General features: G+C 40.1%; 1 protein-coding gene across 1 annotated transcript in view; it reads left to right on the top strand.

Moving 5' to 3' along the window:
• Positions 1–26,251, top strand: part of DNAH5 (dynein axonemal heavy chain 5) — a 291,695-nt gene that overhangs the window by 210,564 nt on the left and 54,880 nt on the right. The window contains exons 55-61 of the mRNA XM_040494117.1: positions 874–1,141; positions 11,314–11,545; positions 12,665–12,779; positions 13,022–13,198; positions 16,911–17,114; positions 21,472–21,651; positions 25,097–25,234. Of these exons, the coding sequence (XP_040350051.1) occupies positions 874–1,141; positions 11,314–11,545; positions 12,665–12,779; positions 13,022–13,198; positions 16,911–17,114; positions 21,472–21,651; positions 25,097–25,234 (1,314 nt within the window). The remainder of the gene's footprint in view (positions 1–873; positions 1,142–11,313; positions 11,546–12,664; positions 12,780–13,021; positions 13,199–16,910; positions 17,115–21,471; positions 21,652–25,096; positions 25,235–26,251) is intronic.

Below are 26,251 nucleotides of genomic sequence, written 5' to 3'. Positions count from 1 at the left end.
TTTCATTTCATTTCATTTCATTTCATTTCATTTCATTTCATTTCATTTCAGTTTAGTTATTTTGTTTATGTTTAGAGAGACAGAGAAAGAGACAGAATGTGGGTAGAGAGGGAGAAAGAGAATCCCAAGTAGGCTCCATGCTCTCAGCACAGAGGGCTTGATCTCACAAACTGAGATTATGACCTGAGCTGAAATCAAGAGCTGGACACTCAACTGATCGAGCTACCCAGACTCCCCATTACCATACTATTTTGATTATTATGGGTTTGCAGTTCATTTTGAAATCTGGAATTGTGATACATTCATCTTTGTTCTTCCTTTTCAAAGTTGCTTTGGCTATTGGGGGTCTTTTGTGGTTCCATACAAATATTAGGATTATTCTAGTTTTGCAGAAAATACTATTGGTGTATTGATAGGGATTGCATTGAATCTGTAGATTGCTTTGGGAAATATGGACATTTAATAACATTAATTCTTTCAATCTATTAGTATGGGGGTGTGCTCAATCGGTTGAGCATCTGGCTCTTGATTTTGGCTCATGTTATGATCTCATGGGTTCATGGGATTGAGCCCCGTGTCAGGCTTTGTGCTGACAGTGTGGAGCCTGCTTGGGATTCTCTCTCTCCTTCTTGCCTGCCTCCCGCTCACATGCATGTATGCTCTCTCTCATTCAAAATAAATAAGTAAACATTTAAAAAAATCTATAAGCATGGAATGTCTTTCCATTTGTTTGTGTCATAAGGACTTTTGTTAATTTTTAAAGGTGAGTTTTAGGACACAAATGGAGGAAAGATATCATATGTATTGACCTATATATTTTTATCTGTTTGTATATGCCTGTACTGAATTTGAATGTTTGCACTTCTTTTGAAGGTCTCCAACCTATTTGCTCGTGATGAAATTGATGAAATTAATAGTGATCTCCTATCAGTCATGAAAAAAGAATACCCCAGGCGCCCTCCTACCAATGAGAACCTGTATGACTACTTCATGAGTCGGGTCCGGCAGAACCTTCACATTGTGCTCTGCTTTTCACCTGTGGGGGAGAAATTTCGAAATCGAGCTTTGAAGTTCCCTGCCCTTATTTCAGGATGCACCATTGACTGGTTCAGCCGATGGCCTAAAGATGCCTTAATTGCTGGTTAGTGTGGTGGACATTTTTGTCAGTTTTTGGTTAACATTGTGTGTGTGTGTGTGTGTGTGTGTGTGTGTGCGCGCGCGCACGCGTGTTTATTTATTTATATTCTGTGCTGTTTGTTCTCTCTGTACTGGATTGAGTCAAAAGTCACTTTGTCCAGCAGTTTAGGATATTTACAAGATGCTGCTCTTTCATATTAGGTAGCTAATTTTTCCCCGAGTGTCGTTATCAGAAAGTGATCTTCAGTCTGTACTCCCTTGGATTAATTTCCAGTGATTCTAGTCTTCTCAGGGATGCTTAAAGGCTTTGTCTCAGTTGGATCCCCAGACACGTTCCAGGATGTCCCAGGAAGGCACTGAGGTTTTAACTGCTTTGATAGCATTTGTGTTCTTTTCAAAGTGGATTGGCCAATCTCAGAGTAGTTGAAGCCAAATGTCTCTTGGACATTTTGTTCTCGTGGCTGCAGTGCTGGAAATCAAAGAAGAAGACATTATCCAGCAGTCCTCTGATGGTTCCTATCCTTGAAAGGAATGTTAGCTAGAGTGTTCTGGGACTTGGATCCTTGCTGCTTCCACTTCTGTGGAAGAGATGTTAGTAGAGGAGATGTTAGAGATCATTGAGTTTATGTTTTTTCAGCTTTGGGTGAGAAATTGTTTGTGGATATTTTAAGTGATCGGGATGTTTAGGCCTCACTCACCCTTGACCTGTTGTATCAGAATCTCAGGGGTGCCCTGTCTCACGGCAGTGGTTTTTCAAACTTTTTGTCTGGTTATGTTTTAATAATAATTCAGAAGAGTCCTATTTCCCAGTAATACGTTGCTGGTATCCTTGGTAGATAAAAGTGAGGTGAAGGAGGTGAGGAAGGGGCTGGAGCCTGCCCTCCCAGCCCCAGCCTACGTATGTGTCACACCCACATCTGGCGCTCCAGTTCTATGGTGCCCAGTGTGAGAACGACCGATTAGCCCATCTCCTACAGATGGAGACACGGGGGACGCTGAAGCTGAGGGACTTGTCAGAGATTTAAGAAGCACTAGGATCTGTACTGGGGGAGGAACCCAGGTTTTATAGATTTATATATATTTTTAACAAATTCTTATCCACTGGGGACATTGTATTCTCTGCAAACTGCTGTTGACAATAATGTTTTTCCAATCTGTGGCTTTTAAACACAGAATGTTTTTACATATTCAAAGTACACATGTACATTTTCCTCTTTTGTCTTCTAAGGTTTGAGAAAAGGCCAGCGATTTAAAATTTTAAGTCCTCTTAAAATGTAAACACAACTAAGGGCAAAGCTTTAAAATTCCTTGAAGTAGGATATAAATGCAGAGCACACAATGACAGAATTTAAGAGTTATATTAAAGTTAACTATGAAACATGGTAATTAGTATGCAAGTACTTTGTAGGGTGGCATGTAAGGTATTATTATGAACAATAAAATACCAATTTCAGGTGACAAACATTGTAATATACCATAATTAAGAAGATTTAATTTAAATATGGAGCCCTTCCTGCTAGGTCTGTATTTCAATCATCTCTTTTATTACAAGACAAAGGCCTCACTGATCTTTCCTTTGTTAATTTCTCACAAATCTGCCCCTTTCTTTTAAATCTCATCGTATCAACCCAAGCCAGGATTACATGGAGGTCAGGGAAGTTTTCATTTCCGTGTAGTTGTTTCCTAGCTGCTGTCCTGACTTTCAACGGTTGCGGCTCCTTGTTTGTTTATTGCGAATGTATTTATTGAACTCCATGCTGTTTATAGAGCCAGGCATAGTAGGGGGTAAGGTGGGCTTGTGTCTTCAGTCCGGATCCTCTTCCCAGGCAAGCTCATTGTCATCCTTCTGGGTGATGTGCCCCATCAACTTTTCTCTCTAGTCTCGTCGGTCCTCTGGCTGCCTGCTTGATACATTCTGTGCACTTGGCTGCCTGCTTGATACATCCTCATGGGGGCTTTACAGACCTCTACTCCACATGTCTGCAGCTGAACTGCCTCTCTTCTGGTCCCTTCCCCAGGAAGTCCCACCATCGTCCACAAAACCATGCAATCAGAGAGCTTTGTCTTTGTCTTGAACATCCCAGCTTCCTTCAGCTCTCAAGTCTGCTCCATTGGCAAATCACTTTGACTTTATCTTTTTCTTTTAAGTTTATTTATTTATTTGGGGCGGGAGGGTTAGAGAGAGAGGGAGAGAGAGAATCCCAAGCAGCCTCCACACCGCAGCTCGTAGCCTGACGCGGAGCTCAATCTCATGAACCATGAGATTATGACCAAAGCCAAAATCAAGAGTCAGATGCTTAACCAACTGAGCCACCCAGGTACCCCATGTTGACTTTATCTTTTAAATACTGGCGGACTGTCTCTAGCACTTTCCCTCTCACAGATGTCCTAGGCCAAGCTGTCATTGTCACTCACCTGGAAAACCCAGATCACTTTCTAATGACCTCTCCTCCTCTTCCAGCTGTCTGCCATCTATCCCACAATGCTGACAGAAGAATGAGGAAAACACAAACCCAACCACACAGCTTTCTACTTAGAACCTCGCATGACCTCCCCGTGCTCTTGGGAGAAAGGCCACGTTACATAGCCTGGCCTCCCAGACTGGGGCGTGGCCCTGCCCACCCCCCATCTTCCCTTGAGGTCTTTCTTCCTATTCTGTTCTTCTCGATCCTTGAACAGGCTGCTTTTTCTTCCCATGTGACACCCTCCTCCTCCATCCTATTGAACCCTCCTCCCTTTGTCTGGATGGTGCTGGCTCAGTCAAACTTCCCTTCCTAAGGGGAACAATCCTGCCTCCCCTTCTCTCCACAAAACTGATCCCATGGTATCACTTCATAGCACTCTGTGCTCTTCCTTTCTGGGGCTAACCACAGTCTGCCATTTGTATAGTTGTGTGTTGATCTGGCCCACTAGACTAAAAACTCCATGAAGTCAAGGACTACCTATCTTCTATTCACAATCTGGGCAGCTACCAGTGCTGAATGAATGAGTCAGTCTGTCAAAGTTCATTTACTTGCAGTCTTCTCTAACCCAACACAAATCTTCTCTTTTTCTCCCCAGATACACGTCTTTTGTTTGTCCTCTGAATGTGCTTTAAATTTTTTTTTTTTTTTGAACGTTTATTTATTTTTGGGACAGAGAGAGACAGAGCATGAACGGGGGAGGGGCAGAGAGAGAGGGAGACACAGAATCGGAAACAGGCTCCAGGCTCTGAGCCATCAGCCCAGAGCCCGACGAGAATGTGCTTTAATCATACTTATTCTCCATACATTGTCCCCCTTAGATCAAGAATATTCTCTTCAGTTTCCTCTGTTTATCTAAGTTCCAGAGCTTAGTCAGAACTCAACACATCCTTCACTCTTTTTTTTTTCTCTAAGGAATATTTAGTTTCCCGCCCTCCCATCTTGGACCTCCTATATCTTAGCATGTAGACTTTATATCATGTACCTGGTATTGAAATCTTCTTAAACTATTGATAACCTGTAATTTTTTGTGGTATGTCTTCAGTCTAGTCTGGTAAGTGTTTACTGTGCTAGTCACAGTAGTGGATAAAATAATTATAAGATATAAGGCATAGCTCCTTTATTTAGTAAATACAAAATCTTGTTGGGAAAACCAACATCTACGCACCTAATATTAACCTTGCTTCTGTTAATTTGAAAGAATACCATGTGTGGGCATTGCAAATACTTAATATACTTAGGAACTTAAGTGTTGTTTATTCTTCTTGGAAAACTAGCCATGAGGTTTCTAGAAACAACCTTATTTAAGTTGTCTTCAGGATTCTGGTTCTAAGTTAAATTATTATCTCCAGCCACATCAGAAAGGAAATACATGATTTCATTTGTGTTAGTATACATCATTTAGATTATACTATTTCCCATAAAATATTAAATTGTATATTTTTATAATTAATTAATATTTTATTGATATTTTATTCTTTAACAAAATTTTTTTTAATTTTTATTTTTGAGACAGAGAGAGACAGAGCATGAACGGGGGAGGGGCAGAGAGAGAGGGAGACACAGAATCTGAAGCAGGCTCCAGGCTCTGAACTGTCAGCACAGAGCCTGATGTGGGGCTAGAACCCATGAATGGTGAGATCGTGACCTGAGCTGAAGTCAGATGCTCAACTGACTGAACCACCCAGGCGCCCCGATTAATATTTTATTCTTTAAGATGCATTTTTTGTTTCTTAAGTCTGTTTATTGAGGTATGAATGATATACAAAGAGCTGAGCATATTTAAAATATACAATTTGATGTATTTCGAGGTAAATACACACCCATGGGACTATCATCGTAATCTGTACCGTAGACAATCCATCACCTCCAGAAGTTTCCTTCTGACTTCTTAAGTGTAAGAAGTTCTTAAGTTATTTCTTAATTATTATTATTATTATTATTATTATTATTATTATTATTATTTTGTGATAAGAACACGACGTAAGATCTCTTGTAGTAATTTTAAGTATACAAGTAGCATTGTTAGCTACAGGCATCATGATACGGAGCAGACTTCTAGGACTTATTCACGAATAGCTAAAACTTTATACTTTTTGTTACTTTCTGACTGGGAGGAGGGGGAAATGGGACCCCCTCTTCCTAGTCCCTGGCAATCACAGTCCTCTCTGCTTCTATGAGTCTGACACTTCAGATTCCTCCTGTAAGTGGTATCATGGAGTATTTGTCCTTCTTTGTCTGGCTTATTTCACTTAGCATAATGCCCTCCACGTTCATCCATGTTGTTGCAAATGGCAGGTGTCTTTTTTTTTTTTTTGGCAGGGTGTCTTTTTTAAGGCCGAATAATATTCTATTGCATGTATATCCATTTAACCATCAACAGACATTTAAGTTGTTTCCACGTCTTGGCTACTGTGAATAACGTTGTTATGAGCACAGGGGCACAGATATCTCTGGGACAGTGCTATTACTTCCTTTGGAAATGTGCCTGGAAGTGGGATTGTTGTATCATGTGGTAGCTCTATTTTTGATTTTTTGAGGACCCTCCACACTGTGAGGACCCTCCTTTTTTTGCACACCCTTGCCAACATTTGTTATCTTTTTTTTTTTTTTTTTTTTTTTTTGATAATGGTCATCCTAACTGATGTGAAGTGATATCTCATTGTTATTTTGGTTTGCATTTCCCTGGTGATTGGTGATGTTGAACACTTTTTCATATATCTGTTGGCCATTTGTATGTCTTCTTTAAAGAAATCTCTTTTCAGTTAATTTATCCATTTTTTTTAGAAAATTTTTTCAAGTTTGTTTATTTATTTTCAGGAGACAGAGACAGCGTGAGCAGGGGAGGGGCAGAGAGAGAGAATCCCAAGCAGGATCCACACTGTCAGTACAGAGCCTGATGTGGGGCTTGAACTCACGAAGCATGAGAACATTACCTGAACCGAAATTGTGTCAGACGCCTACCTGACTGAGTCACCCAGGCACCTCCCCACTTTGTCCATTTTAATCAAGTTACTTGTTTTTTTGCTGTTGAGTTGTAGGAGTTATTTATTTCACATGTTGTCTCTTATCAGAGGTACAGTTCGCAAATATTTTCTCCCCCATTCCATAAGTTACTTGTTCACTTGTTAATTGATTTCTTTGCTGTGCAGGAGATTTTTTCGTTTGGTGTAGCCCCATGTTGTTTTTGCTTTTGTTGCCTGTGCTTTTGGTATCATGTCCAAAAATTATGGCCAAGAGCATTGTCAAGGAGCTTACCCATTATGCTTCCTTCTGAGAGTTTTATGGTTTCAGGTCTTATGGTTAAGTGTTTAATCTACTTAATCTATTTTAATCTCAAAATAGATTAAACAATACATAGAGTGTTGTGTATCGTGTAAGACAGTAGTCCGATTTCATTCTTTTGCATATAGATCTCCACTTTTTCCAACACCACTTATTGAAGAGACTATCCTTTCCTCATTGTGTATTCTTGGCACCCTTGTTGAAAATCAATATATATATGGGTTTTATTTCTGAACTTTCTTCTGTTCCATTGGTCTATATGTCTATTTTTAAGGCCAACACCACACTGTTTTAATTACTGTAACCTTGTAATATATTTTGAAATCAGGAAGTGTGACGCCTCCAGTTTTGTTCTTGATCAGAATTGCTTTGATTTTTTTTGGGTTTTCTGTTGTTCCATATGAATTTTAGGATTGTTTTCTCTATTTCTGTAAAAAAATGCCATTGGAATTTTGATCAGGACTCTATTGAATCTGTAGATGGCTTTGGGTAGTATGGACATTTGAAAATAATAATTCTTCCAAATCATAAACATGTGATGTCTTTTCATATATTTGTGTTTATTTTAATTTCTTTCATTAGTAGTTTATAGTTTTTAGCGTACAAGTCTTTCATTTCCTTTGATGGAGTTTATTCCTACCTATTTTATTCTTTTGGATGCTATCATTATAAATTAGTTCTTCTTAATTTCTTTTTTGGATTGATGTTATTGCACAGAGTATTTTTCTAATTTAAAGATGCTTACTTAGAAGGTTAATACTAGATTTTGTAGTATTTTCATAACTAAAGTGCTTTTGGGAAAAATGTGAGTTTTTTCATATGTGAATTTAAATTGACTAAGTCTCTTGATAAAGCATTTAAAGAAAAATATGCCTTGTTTTATGTTGTAAAGTCTTGTCTTTTCCACCATTTAATAACCTCCATTTTGGCAAACCTTTGTTTTTAGCTTTATATGGCGTTGTCTTGAATGAATTGTTTCTTTAAATGTCTGTATTCTCTTCATTCTGGTGGTCTTGTCTGTATTTTTTTTTCTCTTTTTTGTCCCTTCCTTGGCTACCTTTAGTTTAGTCCTCATTTCCAAGATGGTTTTGTCTTTTTCTTCTTATTTCCTGAGCTTAGTCAATTCCTGTTTTCATTTCTTCCTGATACACTATTTGATCAGTTTCTTTTTAACTTTTGAATTTATGATTCAAAGTAGTTTATGACTCATTCAAAGGCTTCTTTGGGGATACTGGCATCAATTTGTGGTGTGTTACAGTTTTAATTTGGTTTTTTTTTTTTTTTTTTGGGAGAATGAGGGGCAGAGGTTTCTATCAGCTGAGGCATTTTGATTTTCCTTTCCTATTTCATTTTTTATTAGGGTTTTTCGTTTAATTCCAGTATTATTAAGATAGTAGTCTTGCATTTCTTAATGGTACTCTGTGGTGCTAATGTCACTCCTAAACCCATGAACTTTATTTAGATTTCTCCATGGTAAAGGTAATTTTTAATGTTCTTCTAGATTACATTTTACATAAGCACATTGTTATAAAAATAGGCCATCTTCACTTGAAAATGAAGTCTCAAGCAAAATCAATAGCATATATATGGTGTATTTTTTTTTCAAAGAAGGCCATTTTAAATGTGTGAATAAAATGGCCTTCTTTGAGAATTATTACTTGATTTATAATATACAAGACATGGTCTTATGAGCTAGCCACCCTGCTTCTGCAGCTGCTCACAGCTGGTGATACATCATCAAGAAGGCAGCTTCACGTGTTAACCCCTCAGAAAGTAATGCCAACCACAACAGTATCCACATTTTTTCTGGGAAAATTAGCCTATTTTGCTTATGAAGCACATTAGTCAATAAATATTTTTGGACTTGGTGCTGCAGTTGAATGTGTTTGCTTAGCACTCTAAAAGACTACAGAGTTCAGTTGTCTTTGGATTTCTAAATCAAGGTGACATGGGCTTTGGAGTCCATCATCCTTGGATCGAATAGCCCATCTGCCATCTGCAAGGAAACTCCTCTAAGCCTCATTATTCTTCTGTACAAAAGGTACATATTAAAATTCATCACTTAGGGATGTTATAAGGATTAACTGATAAGGTTTTGTCAAGATTAGACATGCTTGCCCTCTGAAGGTATCGGTTAAGAATGTGTTTGGCTGTAAGAGAAAACCAGAGAAGTGCTTGCTCAAGCAAGTACTTTTTTCTCCCCCCTTCTCCTGCTGCCAAGAAAATACAGAGCTGTGCAGTCCAGGATGATGCCATTTGGGGGGTCTTACTCCTTCTATCTTGCTGTTGTCCTTAGGGTGTGGCTTTTACTCTTACAGGCACAAGGTGGCTGTTGCATCTCCAGACATTATGTTTGTTGATGCCTTGTGAAATTTGCCTTTTAGTTCAGGGCAACGTTCTTCCCCAAGAACTTTTGTCTGCACGTCATTGGCCTCAACTGGGTCACCCCTACTTGTAAGAGAGTCTGGACAATCAACGAATTTTAGTTGGGCAGATTGTTGCCTTGAGCAAAATAGAGATTCTTTTAGTAACAAAGAGAGAGGATGGCTGCTGGATAGGCAACTCATGTCCCTCTTTCACTTTGTTACTTCAATTCTTTTCATCTCAATGAAGTGGAAATTGAAGGGCACCAAAATTCAGGCAGTGATCCGAACATTCTCCTCTCTATCCCACACATACCTCACCTCATTCCCATCAAGTGCTGTGAGCACACAACACCAAAATATAACCCATACCAACCTCAGGCTTCAGTCTGAAGATGGGCCCCCAAACTGGCATTGCTGCTTTGATGATTAGATAATAGAGATGACCTTGGAAGGGTTTTCCATGGCCTCTTGCTTGAGCTTAGCAGGCTTTGGTCACGCTAAGTAAAAGTGATCTGATTGTTTTCATAACCTTTCCTGCACCGGAGATTGTGGGTCCTTGGAAAAATATCCTTTGAATCTACTCTATTTTTATTCTCTTTGACTTTTAGAGAGATAAAAACAGCACTTGCTACATAAAAAAGAATTCTCCATATTGATACTCTCTGTTCACATAAGAAGGGAAAAAAATCATTACATAGTAAATACAAGGAGGTTTTCAGAAAGTGGGAACCTCCCTGAGGATACCCTGTAATGCCAAGTAAAGCACTTAGTATCATGCCTGGTGCCTGGTGAATATTGCAGCTGTAGGGGTTAATACCTACAAAAACTTTATCCTAGGCAAAGATTGTTCCTGTGTTCCTGGTGCCTAGACTTAAACTTCCTAGAAGTTAAACTGTTCTTTGTAGAGATTGCTTAACTCATATCAGAAAATATGACTTCTGAGTCTTAATTTATGGCCTTTCAATGTATATGGTAAACTTTGTTTATAACCAAGCCGAGAAATGGTACCTATTATTTACATAGATGTAAACACTACCCCACAATTGCTTTAAGAACTTAATTTAGTGATCAGTTGCTAATCAGTTTTTATTTCTTTGCCAACTATCACCAGATAGGTTTGTTTACTTGATTCCTTCTCTTTCCTTCCCTTTTTATTGGCCATATTTCTATTTGCAACTCTTATGTACATTATTCAATGCTTTAAGTACTTTTCAAGCAAATCCGTAAGCAGTTTTGTATCCCCCAAGATACATAAAGTTGGTTATGATAACTTCTAACTGCATTGTGCATGACCTTTGTAAATTCCTTGGCATTGAGGCCAAATTTCATACTAGTCTTTAGCTCCACGGTGCCATCACAGGGCTCGGTGTGCCGCACTCAGCGTGTTTGTGGTGATTGATTAGGTCTGGCTTTATGGCCTCTTCCTATAATAGGAAATGCTGCCTTAGAATGGGTCCCATGATTGGCAGTATCGGGAAGACAGAGGTCTTCAACAGGAGGTTTTTACCCAAACATTTTTAAAGGACACTGTAAATTAGAATTGACTGCAAATGGCCACCCACCCCTTTTAAGAACAGGATGACCCTGGCATAAAAAAATATAGTGGCCAACATTCCACATACCAAATGCAGTCAGAGCCTGGGGGAATTAAGGGTATGACAGGTTCTGCATTTAAAAATGAATGGGAATGTTAAATTTGAGTACCAGGTGGGCACTGATTTCTGAGTTATTTGTACCACTTTTGCCCTTATGTGAAGCATAAAACAGGCTGGCAGTTGACCAGAACCCGCAGCCATGCAGAAGAGACTTCTTTGCATAAGTAACAGAAAACAAAGGCTGATGATAGTCTTGAGGTCTGTTACAGCTTTATAAATGAAAGGGAAAATAAAATTGTTGAAATCATAGGCCTGGGGCCAAAAATGCTGACAGATATTTACCAAGTTTGGGTATAAAAATGGTCTGCAGTCCTAAAAAATGTCTAAATCTTTCAAAATTAGCCAGTTAACTTTTCAGATGGTCATTCGTGTGTATATTTCACACACTGCCGTCCTTATTCCTTGTAGTGTCGGAACACTTCCTGTCCCCTTATGATATTGACTGCAGTTTGGAAACCAAGAAGGCAGTGGTCCAATGCATGGGCTCCTTCCAGGACGGGGTAGCTGAGAAGTGTGTTGATTATTTCCAGAGATTCCGACGGCCTGCTCATGTGACTCCCAAGTCGTACCTCTCCTTTATTCAAGGCTATATGCTCACATATGGAGAAAAGCGTGCAGAAGTGCAAACCCTGGCCAACAGGTAAGTGTGAAGTTCGGATATAAAGCTGTTTTAAAGCATTGGCTCTCGACGGGGAGCAAATTTGCTCCTAGGGAGCATTTTGCAATGACTAGAAACATTCTTGTTTGTTACAACTCAGGCGGTCGGGAAGGGGTGCTGTTGGCAGCAAATGAGTAGAGGTCAGGGATGCTGCTAACATCTCACAGTGCACGGGATAGCCCTCTGCAGCAAAGAATCAGCCCCAAATGCCAATAGTGCTGAGGCTGAGGCACCCTCCTCTCAAGCCTATTCCAAGGATTAGTCCATGATTGCTAGGAGCTTTGTTTTTGCCCAGGAGAATAAAGTGTTGCCAAGTGTTCATGTGACCTGCTACTTGCTATGATACTGAATGACATAATGACGGAAATAGAGAATTCAGACTGCCTGCCTCCCTCCACTCGTCCTTCTCTGGAATGCTGACGTTCACTGCCTGGAGAATACCCTGCTTCACTGAACTCTGTTCCAGATTTCTCTGCTCTGCCCAGCTCTCTTCTGAACACCTATAGCTTCTGCTTGGATATAGCCAGAACCAGCCAGGGATGCTTCATAAGGGACCCTGGGTGGGACACTGGACTGACTGACTCTGAGGGCCCTGGTCTTTGAGGTTACATTATCTCAGGCCCAGACAGGCAGCATCCCTTCGCAGGGTGGTTCTGATGGCTTCATTCCTTGATTTGTTTCATTCCTTAACCCCAAATCTTTCTTCTTTTAACTTAATTGGTCTTTTTAACAAAACAAAACAGAAGTTATTTATTTTCCTTCCTCCAGATTTGGGTTTCAAGCATTTGAAGTCTCATGTCATTTAACTAAACTTCATTAGGCCTGTTTCCTTCATGATACAGATTCTAGACCCACGATTGTTCTTCATGTTGTGCAGCGTTGTAATGGGTTCACTGTCCCACATGCGGTGTGTGAAAAACATATGGACGTGTTTAGTTAGGCATCAACCCTGGATGCATATTCTTTTCGTCAAGCCCTCTTGGATTTGCTATTTGCACAGACCCTCATTCTTCAAATGCGACCGTTGCTGTCTGTGTTAATGAACCAGTGCTTGGAAAACCACAAATTTTAACCATGGCTTGCTTGGATTTTCAATCCTAGAATGAATACTGGATTGGAAAAGCTAAAAGAAGCCTCAGAATCTGTTGCAGCCCTGAGCACAGAACTAGCAGTGAAGGAAAAGGAGCTCCAAGTGGCCAATGATAAAGCCGACACGGTGCGTGGGCATTCACACGTGTGCCACATTTGTTTTAAATTCCTGGTAATAAGTGTTAACGATGTATGCATATTCACTGAGTTGTCACCATGAAAGTACAAATTATTTCCAATAGAATCTAATACTCTTAATCTTACTGGGAAATGGTACCGGACCAACTCAACAAATCAAGGCAAAAATGTGCATTTTCAGCCTGCCAAGGTTTGTTCTGTGAGCTTTTTTCCCCTTCTATATTGAATTAGGTCTTAAAAGAAGTGACAATGAAAGCACAGGCTGCCGAGAAGGTCAAGGCTGAGGTACAGAAGGTGAAGGACAAAGCCCAAGCCATTGTAGACAGCATCTCTAAGGACAAAGCCATCACTGAAGAAAAACTGGAAACCGCAAAACCAGCTTTAGAAGAGGCAGAAGCAGCCCTGCAGGTAAATCTGTATGATATGGCAGGTGTCAAGTTTAGCGCCTGGGAGGAGGGCGAAGGAAAATGAATAACAGCAAGGAAACACTCTACTGCTCTAGACCAAAGGTCTTCCCTGGAACTATTTCAAGGAATAGTTTCTGCAGGGTGATGTTATTAGCTCCGTATAGATATTGCTTTTGCTACTTCGCATCTCATTTTCTTCATCCTAAATGATGGGCAGTGTTTAGATTGGCGGTCAGGAGTCCTGGGTTCTCATTTCCACTCTGTCACCAATAAGCTATGTGACATTGGGAAAGTCACATAAAATTTCTAAAATAACATTTCTCTCCCCATTCATTGAGGACCCTGGCATGGGTCTGTAAGAGACAACGTTCTCTGACTGTATCTGTGGATTTTACCCAAATACAGAGCTGCTGACCTAATGTAGCCCGTAAACGGCAGGTTCTGAACAGGTCTCAACTTGCGTGGCAATAGCAGAAATGGCAAAATTAGGAAGGAGGTTGGATTCTGAGAAGATATGATGAGTTTAGTGACATAGGCCCCACCTTAAAGAGCCGGTCCAGTTTCGAAGGCCCAATTGAAGATTTCTGGGGACTCGATTGGATTGCCTTTACTTTGGTCTTACTCAGCTACTGCCTTATGTTATTGATTCCTGGTCTAGGAAATGGCTGGAGAAATGAAGTCCTGATGATCTGCCCACAGCTAATTCAAGTTCTAGAACCCCCACTAAGCATGCCTTGTTGCTTGACAATGCAAACTTTTTTAATCGCTTCTTTGGCTCACTGCCTTGAACACTTCTAAATCTTTTTTGATCCAAGTTGAGTCTTTTAGTTTCCTGAGCTATATATAAATATGAGTTTCTACTCTTTTGAAGCAATGAAGATATGGCCACCTCCTTTGTCCCTCCAACTTTTCACACTACTCTTACTGTGATGTGTCTTCACTTACTGTTTCTGTCTTCCTCCTTTCACTGGCTAGAGTGTGCTTCTTCATCCTCAAAGCCCCGTGGGGTCTTCAGTCTCTTAGACTGGTGGACTCCTCATCTCCCCCCTGCCTGTTTTTAAAAAATCAACTTACTGTGGTATGACTGACATGTAAAAACCAGGACGTGTATACTGTATACAACTCGGAAAGTTTGGGAATAAATATATACCTTGAAACCATCCCTAACTTCAAGCCCATTGACATGTCCACTACCTCCCAAAGTTTCCCCGCCGCTCCCTTTAATGCCATTGTTGTTGTTATTGTTTCTCATGTCATAAAAACATTTAACATAGGACCTAAAATCTACCCTCTTAACGAATTTGAAGTATATAATGCAGTATTGTTAACGATAGGCACTGTGCTCTGTAGTAACTCTCCAGAATTTATTTAGCATAATTGAAAACCATCAGCTCCCCATTTTCTCTTCCTGACAGACCCTGACAACCACCATTCCACTCTCTGCTTCAATGAATCCGCCTGTTTTAGATTCCACATGTAAATGGGATCATATTGTTTTTCTATATTTAGTTTATTTTACTTGGCATAGTGGCCCCTAGGTCCATCCATGTTATCTCACATGTCAGTATTTCCTTTATTTTTTTTTAAGGCTGAATAATATTCCATTGAACACAGGCACGCCACACACATACGCACACACGCACGCGCGCGCGCACACACACACACGCACACTCCCTCTCTCTACGCATGTATATGTCACATTTCTTTATCCACTCACCCACTGATGACCACTTAGATTGCTTCCATATATTGGCTACTGTAAATAGTGCTGCAGTGAGCGTGGGGGTTAGATATCTCTTCGAGATCCTGGTCTCCACCCAACCCCCTTTTTGGGGCATCTTGGCTTCCGACTCTGGGTCTCTGATCAATACAAAGAAGACATTGATAGTGTAAAGAATCTTTTAAATCTTTACTTAACTCATGATACCCCATGGCATCATAGGAAAAGAGCCTGTGGCATCTTAGATCATGCTTAAAGGTGTAAATTTCCCAAGATTTAAAAGGCTCAGTATCTTTTCTGTATTATAAAATATTTTTCTTTATCCTCCTAATTTCATGTTCTCTACCACTAAGATATTCCACATAAACATCAATGCAGAGATGTCTGGAAATAGGGGTAACATGATGGGGTGTATTGGAGAGATTTTCAATAATTTCCTTCATTGGTTCTGCCTCCATTTTATTGCTTCCTTGTGGGCTTTTGAAATCTTGAAATATGGTACTACCAATTTATTCTAAGAAGCTCTAGATCCCCTCAAACTAACCTTTTGGCATCAGGCCACATAAATCTATACAAGAAATAAGGTAAGCACAAATAATATTTCTCTTCCTATCTCAAAACTAATCTGACTCCAGACAAACAAACAAAATACCTCCAGATGTTAAATAACTATTATATTGCAAGCATGTCTAGGAAATTATGTGGCAGTCACACTGCTTTGTCTTCAGAGAAAAGAGGAATCCAATACTTAGCTGAAATAGGTTGAGCTTTAGACATACCTCTCCCCCCAACTCCTTTTACCTGGGCACCCAACATAATTGAGCCCAATTCTGTTAGACAATTTTCTCTTTTAAAGCTAAAGTAAAATCAGCATGTCCGGCTCCTTACATCCTTTACTTAACATTTATTTACAACATTTATTTGACCCTACTTTCCCCACTGGCTGCTATTATATTTCTCTCCTTTTTTTTATAGCCACATGTCTCATATAAAGATCTGTCAGCTGTTTCTAGCTCTTGAACACAAATTCTCCTTCACTTCCGGTTGTCTTGCGTCACAAATACGCATCGACTGAAACAAACATTTCCAGAGTATGTAGTTACAATCCGAAATTCAGTGGGGTTTTTTTTTTCTTCATTTTTTTCCCCCAATCCTCAGAGAAAAGGTTATTAGCTTTGATTCCAAGGTCTCTGGTCACCTTCCTTTGATGCAAATGCAATTAAGACAGAAGGTTTTCAACATCTGGAAGGAATGAGTATACACTATTTGTCCCAGAAATAGGACCGTATCAGATTCTTATCTTTAGAATTTTTTCCCGTACTTATCCCATAAAGTGTTTAAGAGACAGAACAGTTATTAGCAACCACAGTGGGTCTATCTGACTATTAAATAATTTACTCTATCAGAATCTCCATGATAGAAATGGAACAGGACTTCTCTGAGTTAGTGAAATTCGTATTGCTTAAGTTCCATCATTTAAAGGTCACTTCCACTCAGAAACCTCTAATTATTCAGTCTGTCAGCCCTGGGGCTACCTGCTTGTGTCGGTCCACTGTGACAAGTCTGGGTTGCTAAAGAGAGAGGCAGATTCTTGCCCTACATCACTAATGAGTAGAAAGCACTGCACATTCTGGAGTTTTCCTGGGTTAGAATTCCTCATATCTCCTTGAGTGCTGAGTTTTCTTTTTCTTTCAGATCACACCCCCCTTTTCTTTTTCTGACACAAAGTGGTCTGTACAATTTTGGAGAAGTCACAGCTCCTTATCTGCTCACCAATATTTCCCTCACTGTCTCTCCTCTTGCTGTCAGTTTGAATTGTAGAAGTTTGAACTTTCTGGGACATGTGTTTCTTTGGGATTAAATATGCATCTCAACCTGATGACTGCATCTAGCTCAAATACGCTTCCTTTCCTCTGTCAAAATAGCATTGAGAGATTACAGGTTTGTCCACACTTTCTCATCTGAGATTGCACGATGACCTCTTCTCTCACAGACTATCAAGCCTTCGGACATCGCCACTGTCCGCACATTGGGCCGACCACCACACCTCATCATGAGGATCATGGATTGTGTGCTGCTCCTGTTTCAAAGGAAAGTCAATGCAGTGAAAATTGACCTGGAAAGAAGCTGTACAATTCCTTCCTGGCAGGAGTCTTTAAAACTCATGACCGCAGGAAACTTTTTACAGAACTTGCAGGTTGGTAGTTCAGTAACGTTGGGATGACAGGGGACTCAGACTTCGTTAGAGTATCCGAGTCCTTTAATAGAATAAGTTTCTGAAAAGATTTTGCTGTACGTACACATTTTTCCTTATTAATTTTTTTTGCCATATTTATTGAGGTAGAATGACATAAAATTCTATATATTAAGGTGTACAACTTGATGTTTAGAGATCTGTATACACTATGAAATAATTGCCACAGTCAAGCTAAAGTAACCATGACCTCATGGTTACCATTTTCCTTTCCTTTCTTTTTTTTTTTTTTTTCTTGCTTTGTGGCGAGAACACTTAGAAAATTTCAACTATACAATGTTGTTGACTCTATTCTTCTTGCTGTACCTTAGGTCTCCAGAACTTTTTCTTCTTGTATCTTGATACTCTGTATGCCTTGACCAACATCTCTGCTTTCTCCTCCCCTGTCCCTGGCAACCAGCATTCTACCCTGCTTCTGTGAGTTTGACTATTTTAGATTCTATGTATAAGTGAGACAGGCAGGGTTTGTCTTTCTGTGTCTGGATTATTTCATTTAGCCCAATGTCCTCCACAAATGGCAAGAGTTTCTTATTTTTAAAGCCTTAATAATATTCTACTTACATATATTGAACATATATTTAAGTATTTTTTCAGAGCAGAATTTTCTTTTCCAAATATAAGACATTAGAGCTTTAAAAATAAGCATTAGATGGAGTGCCTGCATGGCTCAGTCAGTTAAGTGTCTGACTGCGACTCAGGTAATCATCTCACAGTTCATGGGTTCAAGCCCCACGTCAGGCTCTGTGCTGACAACTCAGAGCCTGGAGCCTGCTTCAGATTCTATGTCTCCCTCTCTCTCTCTCTCTCTCTCTCTGCCTCTCCCCTGCTCTCTCTCTCTCTCAAAAATGAACAAATGTTAAAAAATTTAAAAAAAAGCATTAGAACCTCTCCTGATAGATTGTAGGCATACTAAAACATCATCAGTGACCTATTTCAATAGGTCAAAATCATTTTAAGAAAGCAAGACATATGTGCATGTATTGTATACATATGAATACAAGTATATGTGTATTTATATTTTGCAAGTCTCAGTAGTAATTTTTTGGGTAGTAATCTGCATGTTTTTAATTTTGAGGTAGAACTTACATATGATAAAATGTACAAGTTTTAAGTATACAGATTAATGAATATTTACACATATGTATACCTGTTAATGAACACTGAGATCAGGATTTGTATTTCCAGACCCCGGAAATCTGTCTTGTGTCCCTACCTCGTCAATAACCTCCCCTAGGGTAACTATTATTCTCATCTTTATCCTGATAATTAATTTTGTCGGTTTTGAAATTTACATAGGCGCATTGATATCACGTGACCTCCTGTGTTAAATTCTTTTATTCAACAAGTCTTTGAGATTCATTCTTATTGTTGCAAGGACAGTATTTCATTCTTTTTTTCATTGCTATATAGCGGTTCAGTATATGAAGCAGCGGTGTGTGCTAAATATTTAAAAACAACTGGTTCTCTGGGGAGAAAAAAAGGAAAAAAAAAAAAAAGAAAAAGTCTGATTTGTAGTGTTCGCCAATTTCCATGGCATAAGTATCCCTACAATGGCCAATTGCAAGCTACCGAAATGATCTTGCTGAATGCAACTGGGGGAGAGGTGTGTAAGCAGTATCGTTCCCCACTACGTAGGTACAATGGATATAAATGCCCTCAGAAACATAGATAGTAAAATGTAGTAATGTAAGAGAATGTGATTACTTTCATTGTATATTCTTTTTGTTGTAAATAACATTTGTCTAATTATAAGTTTCTATAATTTAACTTTTAAGAACAGTTCTATTTCACAACCTATTTGCAAAACTCCTAAACATTTAGTAATGGTTTCCTATGAGCTTGTATGAGCCAGCACAGTGTGAAATGCTGTAATATGTTTCAATTTATTTGTCTACTGTACTGTTGATGGGCTTGGGGGTTGTTACTAGTTTTGGGCTATTATAAATAAAGCTACTGTGAATATTGGTCTACGGGCCATTTGGTGGGTGTATTTGAATTTCTATTGGCTCTGTACTCCAGGAATGGAATTTCTGGGTCTTACGTTATCCTTTTTAAAAACAGATGGAAATATTTTTGATAGAAGTATAGTTGACTTACGCTATTACATTGATTTCAGGGGTACAACACTGTGATTGGACAATGGTATACGTTATGCTATGCTCACTACAAGGGTAGCTACCATCTGTATACATTTAAACAGCTTTATAGATAGTGCCAAAGAGCTTTCAAAAATAGCTGTGTCCTTTTACACACCCACCAGCAGTGTGTAAGTTGTTCTACATCTTAACTATTTTCTACTTTTCACTATTCTGATGGGTTTGCAGTAGTGTTTTATTAATGTGGGTTTAGTTTGCATTAGACCTGGTAAGTAATGATGCTGAGAATCTTTTCAACAGTTTATGAACCTCTTGGGGATTCCTTTGTTAAGTACCTGTTAAGGTCTCTTGTCTGTTTAAATTTTTGATTGATGTGTAGTATTTCCTTATAAGAAACATGAGTAATTTGTCATTTATATGTTTGCAAATATCTTCTCCCACATTCTGCCTTGGTTGTTCATTCCGTTAAGGGTGTCCTCTGATAAACAGACATTCCTCAGTTTGATGTAGCCCAATTTATCAATATTTTCCCACGAGTGCTTTCTGTGTTCTGTTCAGGAAATCTTTGCCCTCCCTCTAAGGCAGAATAAGTGTTTCTATGTTTTATTCAAGAAGTTTTATTGTTTTATCTTTCATATTTGGACCGTGACAAAACTAATGGGGAATACCAAAGTCACATCTGTTTCCAAAGCAATAACCTTCATGCTGTCTTTCATTCAGTTTTCAATTCCACATGCCCAAGTGTTGTGAGGCTAGAGCGTCTTGTGAGGCACCTTACAGCAGCTGTAACAGTGAGCAGCTTATGAAACTGGTGGCCATACAGACTTGTCCCAGATAATTAAAACGTGGCACTCTATGACATAAGTTGTCACCAAGAAGGAGTCACAGGTGGTGATGGACTCTGAGCATATGTGAAATGACAATGGTGACCGAGGAGATCGAGGAGTTTTCACAGAAAAGTGCAACAGTGGCATTGGACTTCTCATGGGATCTTGGCAGGTGACTCCAGGCTCCTGCCCTATGTGCCTGGTGGCAGGGCCACTGCTCTTGGAAGCTTCCTCACCATTTGCCTTTTGTCACCATTGCCCTTCTGCTGCTCCCAAATATTCTCTGAGTTTTCTTCTGCCTTCATCATTTCTCCAGACTCATAGAAGAAACTTGCATTGGAGGTTGTCTGAATGAGAGTGTGTGTGCTCCGCCCTGTACCGTGCATGTTCTGTGGAAGCTTTGATTTATAGGCGCCACATTCCTTTCTACTTGGAGAAATCAAATCATCTTCTTAAAATTGTTTTAATGCTTTATTTATTTTTGAGACAGAGAGACAGAGCATGAGCAGGGGATGGGCAGAGAGAGGGGGAGACACAGAATCCAAAGCAGGCTTCAGGCTCTGAGCTGTCAGCCCAGAGCCTGATGTGGGGCTTGAACTCATGAACCGTGAGATCATGACCTGAGCTGAAGTCAGACCCTTTACTGACTGAGCCACCAAGGTGCCCCTACTCAGCTTCTTTTAGATGTCAAACACCACTCGAGGAAGGTCCAGTTTCATTGTTTGGCCAGTCTTCTCTTGATGCAGGAAGGCATTCTTAATCCACTTATGCTACTATTTTTGAATCTTATCCCTTCAGAAGCTAACAGTTCTTTCATATTCTGGATAATTCTATGATTAAAAATTAATTCATTGCCCTCAAGACCAAATGTCCAAGTAGTTACCTTCGTATTTCTGATGAGTTTAATAGAACCTCTGTTTGAATGTATTAAGCATTTAGTTGCTGCTAAATGCTAAACATATTTTGTCTGCAGGCTGAAAATACCAGAGTGTATTTGTTTTCCATTATTGATTTTATGGGCTTACAATCCACCTATTTAGGATTAATGACATGAACATGTTATTGCTTTGGAAATTTTAATAACCATGTTAGTATTCATCGCCTAAATAATTTACTCTTTCCCTGGATCCTGGAACATTTATTTAGGGTTGGTATCTCTTGTTCACAGAAGATAAAGAATGCTCCGACTTCTTCGCTGTCACTGCTTCCTCTGTTTTCACTTTCAGGACTTTTGTCCAATATCCTGAAATATCAACAAAATATGATGTCGTTCATTCATTCCTTAGTTCAACAATTTCAATGGCATTGTGAGCACAATGTGAATGTGGCCTCATGGAAAGAAGCATTTTGACTTAATTTTACTCTTTTCTTTCATAGCAATTCCCAAAAGACACAATCAATGAAGAAGTGATAGAATTTTTGAATCCTTACTTTGAAATGGCTGACTACAACATCGAAACTGCTAAACGCGTATGTGGGAATGTAGCTGGTCTTTGTTCCTGGACCAAAGCCATGGCTTCCTTCTTTTCTATAAACAGAGAAGTGTTGCCTCTAAAGGTGAGCCCCCTAGCTGGAACTGCGTGATGAGCGCCTGCAAGGGCGCTCAAGGCCAACTGGCCTTGTCTTCTCAGAGTGTACAGTAACCTTTGGCCTCTGGTGTTATTGTACTCAAGTCCACAGGGAGGGCAAGGGACAGAACTGCCGAGCACAGGACATTTCTCTTCTCTGTAATAGCACTCCAGTTCAGAATTGTACAAGTCGAAGCATGGACTTTCTACAAGGGCGCCACGTTGACTGTGGGCTGCTGGATATTTTTGCTCCACAATGTTAACTTGGAAAAAAGAAACACAGAAAACCATAGCGTAGAATACCCTGATAAATGTCCTGCCGGGAATGTTACAACCGAGGCAGGGTTGGCACACCATTGGTGGCCGGTGTTGGTTGCAAGGTATGATGTGGTATTCCCTCTCTTCTCCTTTACCTCGGGAAGGAAACTGAATGTTCTCTGTTCTTTAATGTGATTTGAGAATATGCCTGTTTTCCTTCGAGTAATTGCATTTTTAAGCTTCATATGTACACGCTCCCCCACCACCACTGACAGTCTCTGGCAGATGCAGAGGCAAATACATGTTTTGAAAATAGACTACCGATGGCTCAAAGATCACACGTGTGGCCTGGTGGATTATTTCACTTTTGTGTAACTTTGATCTCTCTCAACCATCGACTAAAATCCACTTATGTTTATAAACTACCCAAGGAGCTTAATAATCATGATAAAAATAATTGAGAGTGGAAAGAAGATAGGGATAGAGTTGCAAAGCTGATTTTATTTTCTAATTGTTACCATACCAGGGTCATTTACTCAGTGGCTGAGGCCCCTTGGGGTCCTAGGGCAACTTAAAAGAACAAAGATTTACTTGGCTCAGAGAACTTTAGAGGATGTAAATGATGTCATTTTGTCAACATTATGAATTTGGGAACCATTTGAAGACTCCAGCATAGCTTAAAAGTGGACATTCTGATATTGATGAATTAGAAGCACCATATCAAGCGCAAAATACAGAGCATCCTTTGCAAATGTTTCGAGTGAATGAGCATACAGTGTCTTTAAGGGAATTACTGTTGAATGCACGATGGGTAGCTTTTGTTGTAATTGTTTTTTAAACAAAATGAGCTGAAGTCAGTACCAAATAATGGCCATTCTAAATAAGGCTTGCATGAGAACAATGAAATCCCCTCTTCAATTCCAGTACATTTCAGCCTCCACCCGGTCCCAGGACAATCCAGATCATGCAGTAGGAAGTGAAGAGCATCACGAGGGGGAGCCTTTTACTCGCTCCTAGAAACTCCGCTTTTCTTTCTGAGCAGTCGGTCCTGGAAGTGCAATGAGCACCCAGCCTCTGGGAGCCTTGAGTGTATCAGGTCCCCGCTAATGTTCAGTCCTGAAAATAACTGCAGTTACAGACAGCCTCTGTCTGTACCGCTTAGGGAGACGGGGAAGATGGAGGGAGTGCTGGTTGTCATCCGGGTGAATATGTGAAGCAACACAGACTGCCGCCTCGGACTTCGTGTGTCCCTGCAGGGGCTTCACCCGTAAGCCCCTGCTTCCTGAATGAGGACAGATTAAGGACACTTTCCTTCATTGCCAGCTGGAACCTCCTCAACATTGAGCCATGATGGAGACCCTGGGGGGGCTGCTTTCCTTTATTCTGCAATCCCTGTAGACGGGCCAAGTGACCTCTCGGAGAGGAAAACTTAAATACCGGCTACAACGATGGCGATTTAGACTCTACTCAATTTAATGATAATGAGATTTCTCCTTGAAAACCATGAAAACCACGAATATCAGTCCATATAAACAGAATGTTTAAAAACAGTAGAGCCTTAAATATTAAACTTGGACAAAAATATCTATTGTTTTAAAAAGTTTATTAATTTTTGAGAGAGAGAGAGAGTGGGGGAGGAGCAGAGCAAGCAGAGGACAGAGGATCTGAAGCGGGCTCTGCACTGACAGCAGAGAGCCTGATGTGGGGCTCAAACTCACGAACCATGAGATCGTGACCTGAGCCAAAGCTGGAACTTAACCGACTGAGCCATCCAGGCGCCCCTCTTTTAAGCCACTGCAACAGGTGCAATTTAGAGCTGACCTGAGAAAAAAAATGTCCGAAGAGTGAGATCCTTTCTAAACTGTAGTTGTTAAGCTTGTCATTGGTTCTAGTAAGTAATGGAACTTTGAATTTCTCTTAAAGAATTATTCTGCCAAAGTTTGGGAGCCTGAGGTTTCCAGATAGGAAAATGATTTTACTTCCAAAAAACTTTTTCAAGATAATCTTTTCTTCTGAAACACCCCAGAAAGAATGTGGCCCTTATAGCGGATTACCCCATTAAAGTCAAGTTTAACATTTTGGAGACTTAAAAAGGAAAAAAAAAATTGATTTCAAAAAATTAGTTAAAACGTCTAAATTCCTGTATGCATGGGCTATTTTCTACATCTCTTTTGCTCAAATTGCTTTTGAATATGTCTTTTGAGTCAAATTTAGCAGCTTCCTTAAAACATATACTTTTGATTAGTCACAGCTCAAGGTACCAATTGTTTTAAGGAAGGCGAACGATATATGAAAACCACAGCAACTACATCAAGATCACCACGACTCACAACATTTATTTTTAGTGAATAATCATATTCCATCCTTTATCTTAACATTCTCATCAACAGTGAGGAGTCCTACTAGGCAGATGCTTCTTAATATTCTGGTTTTTCTTTCTCTACAGTTCTTAATATTACAATGTGCTATAAGGTACCTATATGCATTAAATATTGCAATGCTCTCATCTCAGGACTGGCAAACTCTCGCCCACAGGCCAAATCTAGCCCAAACCTGTATTTGTATGGCTTGTGAAATAAGGAGAATTTTTACATTTTTTTCTTTTTCTTTTTTAAGTTTATCTATTTTGACAGAGACAGAGATAGCATTAGTGGGGGAAGGGCAGAGAGAGAGAGAGAGAGAGAGAGAGAGAGAGAGAGAGAGAGATATTCTGAAGCAGGCTCTGCGCTGCCAGCACAGAGCCCAATGCACGACTCAAACTCACAAAGCCATGAGATCATGACCTGAGCCAAAACCAAGAGGCGGACGCTTCACTGACTGAGCCACACAGATGTCCAGAATTTTTGCATTTTTACATGGCTTTGAAATAAGTGTCTGAACAATAGCCTTGATTTTGCCTCTTACCCAAAATGTCTAAAATATTTACTATCTGACACTTTAAAATTCTCTGACTTCTAGTGAATTATAATTTTCTGCTTAGAAACATTTATATCAAGTCCACATTAAGGTTTGATCTTGACTGAATACAGCTTGAGAAGACTCTAGGGGTAGAACAGAGAAGAGATATGAGCACCGCCGAGTTCTCCGACGGTGATACTTTTGCTTAAAGATAAATCGCCGGAGATGCTGGCGGCTTGGTTTGCTGCGCATCCTTCACCTTGATGTGTCCTGTGCAGGCCAACTTGGTGGTGCAGGAGAATCGCTACGTCTTGGCCATGCAGGATCTGCAGAAGGCCCAGGCCGAGCTGGACGACAAGCAAGCAGAGCTCGACGTGGTGCAGGCCGAATATGAGCAGGCCATGACTGAAAAGCAGGTAACTGTCCTGTGGCCTGGGAGGGACCTTCGTACACCAACGTGGCTCTTGTAAACCCTTTGTTCCTTTGCTGCCTTCTCTCTCCAAGGGTTTGGTTCCAGAAGGGATTGATTTTGCGTAGACACGTTACATATACAACATATAATCCCTCACTACGCCCTGGAGTTTGTTCCTAACACACGCCAGGGACCTTGGTGAGAGGTCAGGATGGTCAGCCAAGATAGGAGTAGGTTCTGGAACATAAACATTCTGAGTCTCCTTACTGATGGCAATGGCACAGCACCTCATGAGGCACTTTCTGTTACAGTTTTCAAATCCTGACCTCCCACTTCATCTCATTTAACCTTTGAAACAATTTTGCAAGGGATGCAAGGTGGACATTTTAATTCTCACTTTGGAGATAGGAACTGAGGTCCAGAGGGTGGCTCCAGGTCTTGGGCTGGACAGTCTGGACTAGACCTTGGCCTTCTGGTGTCCACTCCAGGCCTCTCTGCTGGACCTACGTGGCTGACCACATGGCTGCATCCTGATGGCCATCTACCGTCTTCTCAGCCCATGCATACTTTGCAGCTGGAGGACCTTTCAGAATCTGGGTTCATACATCTCTGAGCCACTAGGCAACAACAACTTCTTTATCTTACTTATACTAATTCCAGTTCCACTGGGGACTCTTTGCGGCTGGAAATGCAGGCAGCGTTAATGCAGACCTAGTGTAGCTTATGCTACAGAGCTCCTCACTTGTCCAGGCTTCTAGGAGCTGGGGTTCCTGGGATTTGTAGTGTTTTAGGGGAAGGGAAACCGGGTTATGACTGGCAAGCTTTTGGGTATAAGCATACAGAAAATGCCTAGAAATTTCAGAGGAAAGGCACCAGAGTTTCTAAGTCACCAGGACTTTGTAGTGATTTTTTTCCCTCTCACTCTAAATACATGTTCACATGGGTGTTTTGTATTTGTAAAACAATCTCTAATTGTATTCTTTTTAAAAAAAATTTTTAAGTTTATTTGTTTGAGACAGAG

This window comes from Herpailurus yagouaroundi, unplaced genomic scaffold (genome assembly GCF_014898765.1).
Source record: "Herpailurus yagouaroundi ecotype Mexico unplaced genomic scaffold, PumYag 29, whole genome shotgun sequence".
In the NCBI taxonomy this organism is placed as follows: domain Eukaryota; kingdom Metazoa; phylum Chordata; class Mammalia; order Carnivora; family Felidae; genus Herpailurus; species Herpailurus yagouaroundi.
This window is presented reverse-complemented; position numbering and strand designations above follow the sequence as displayed.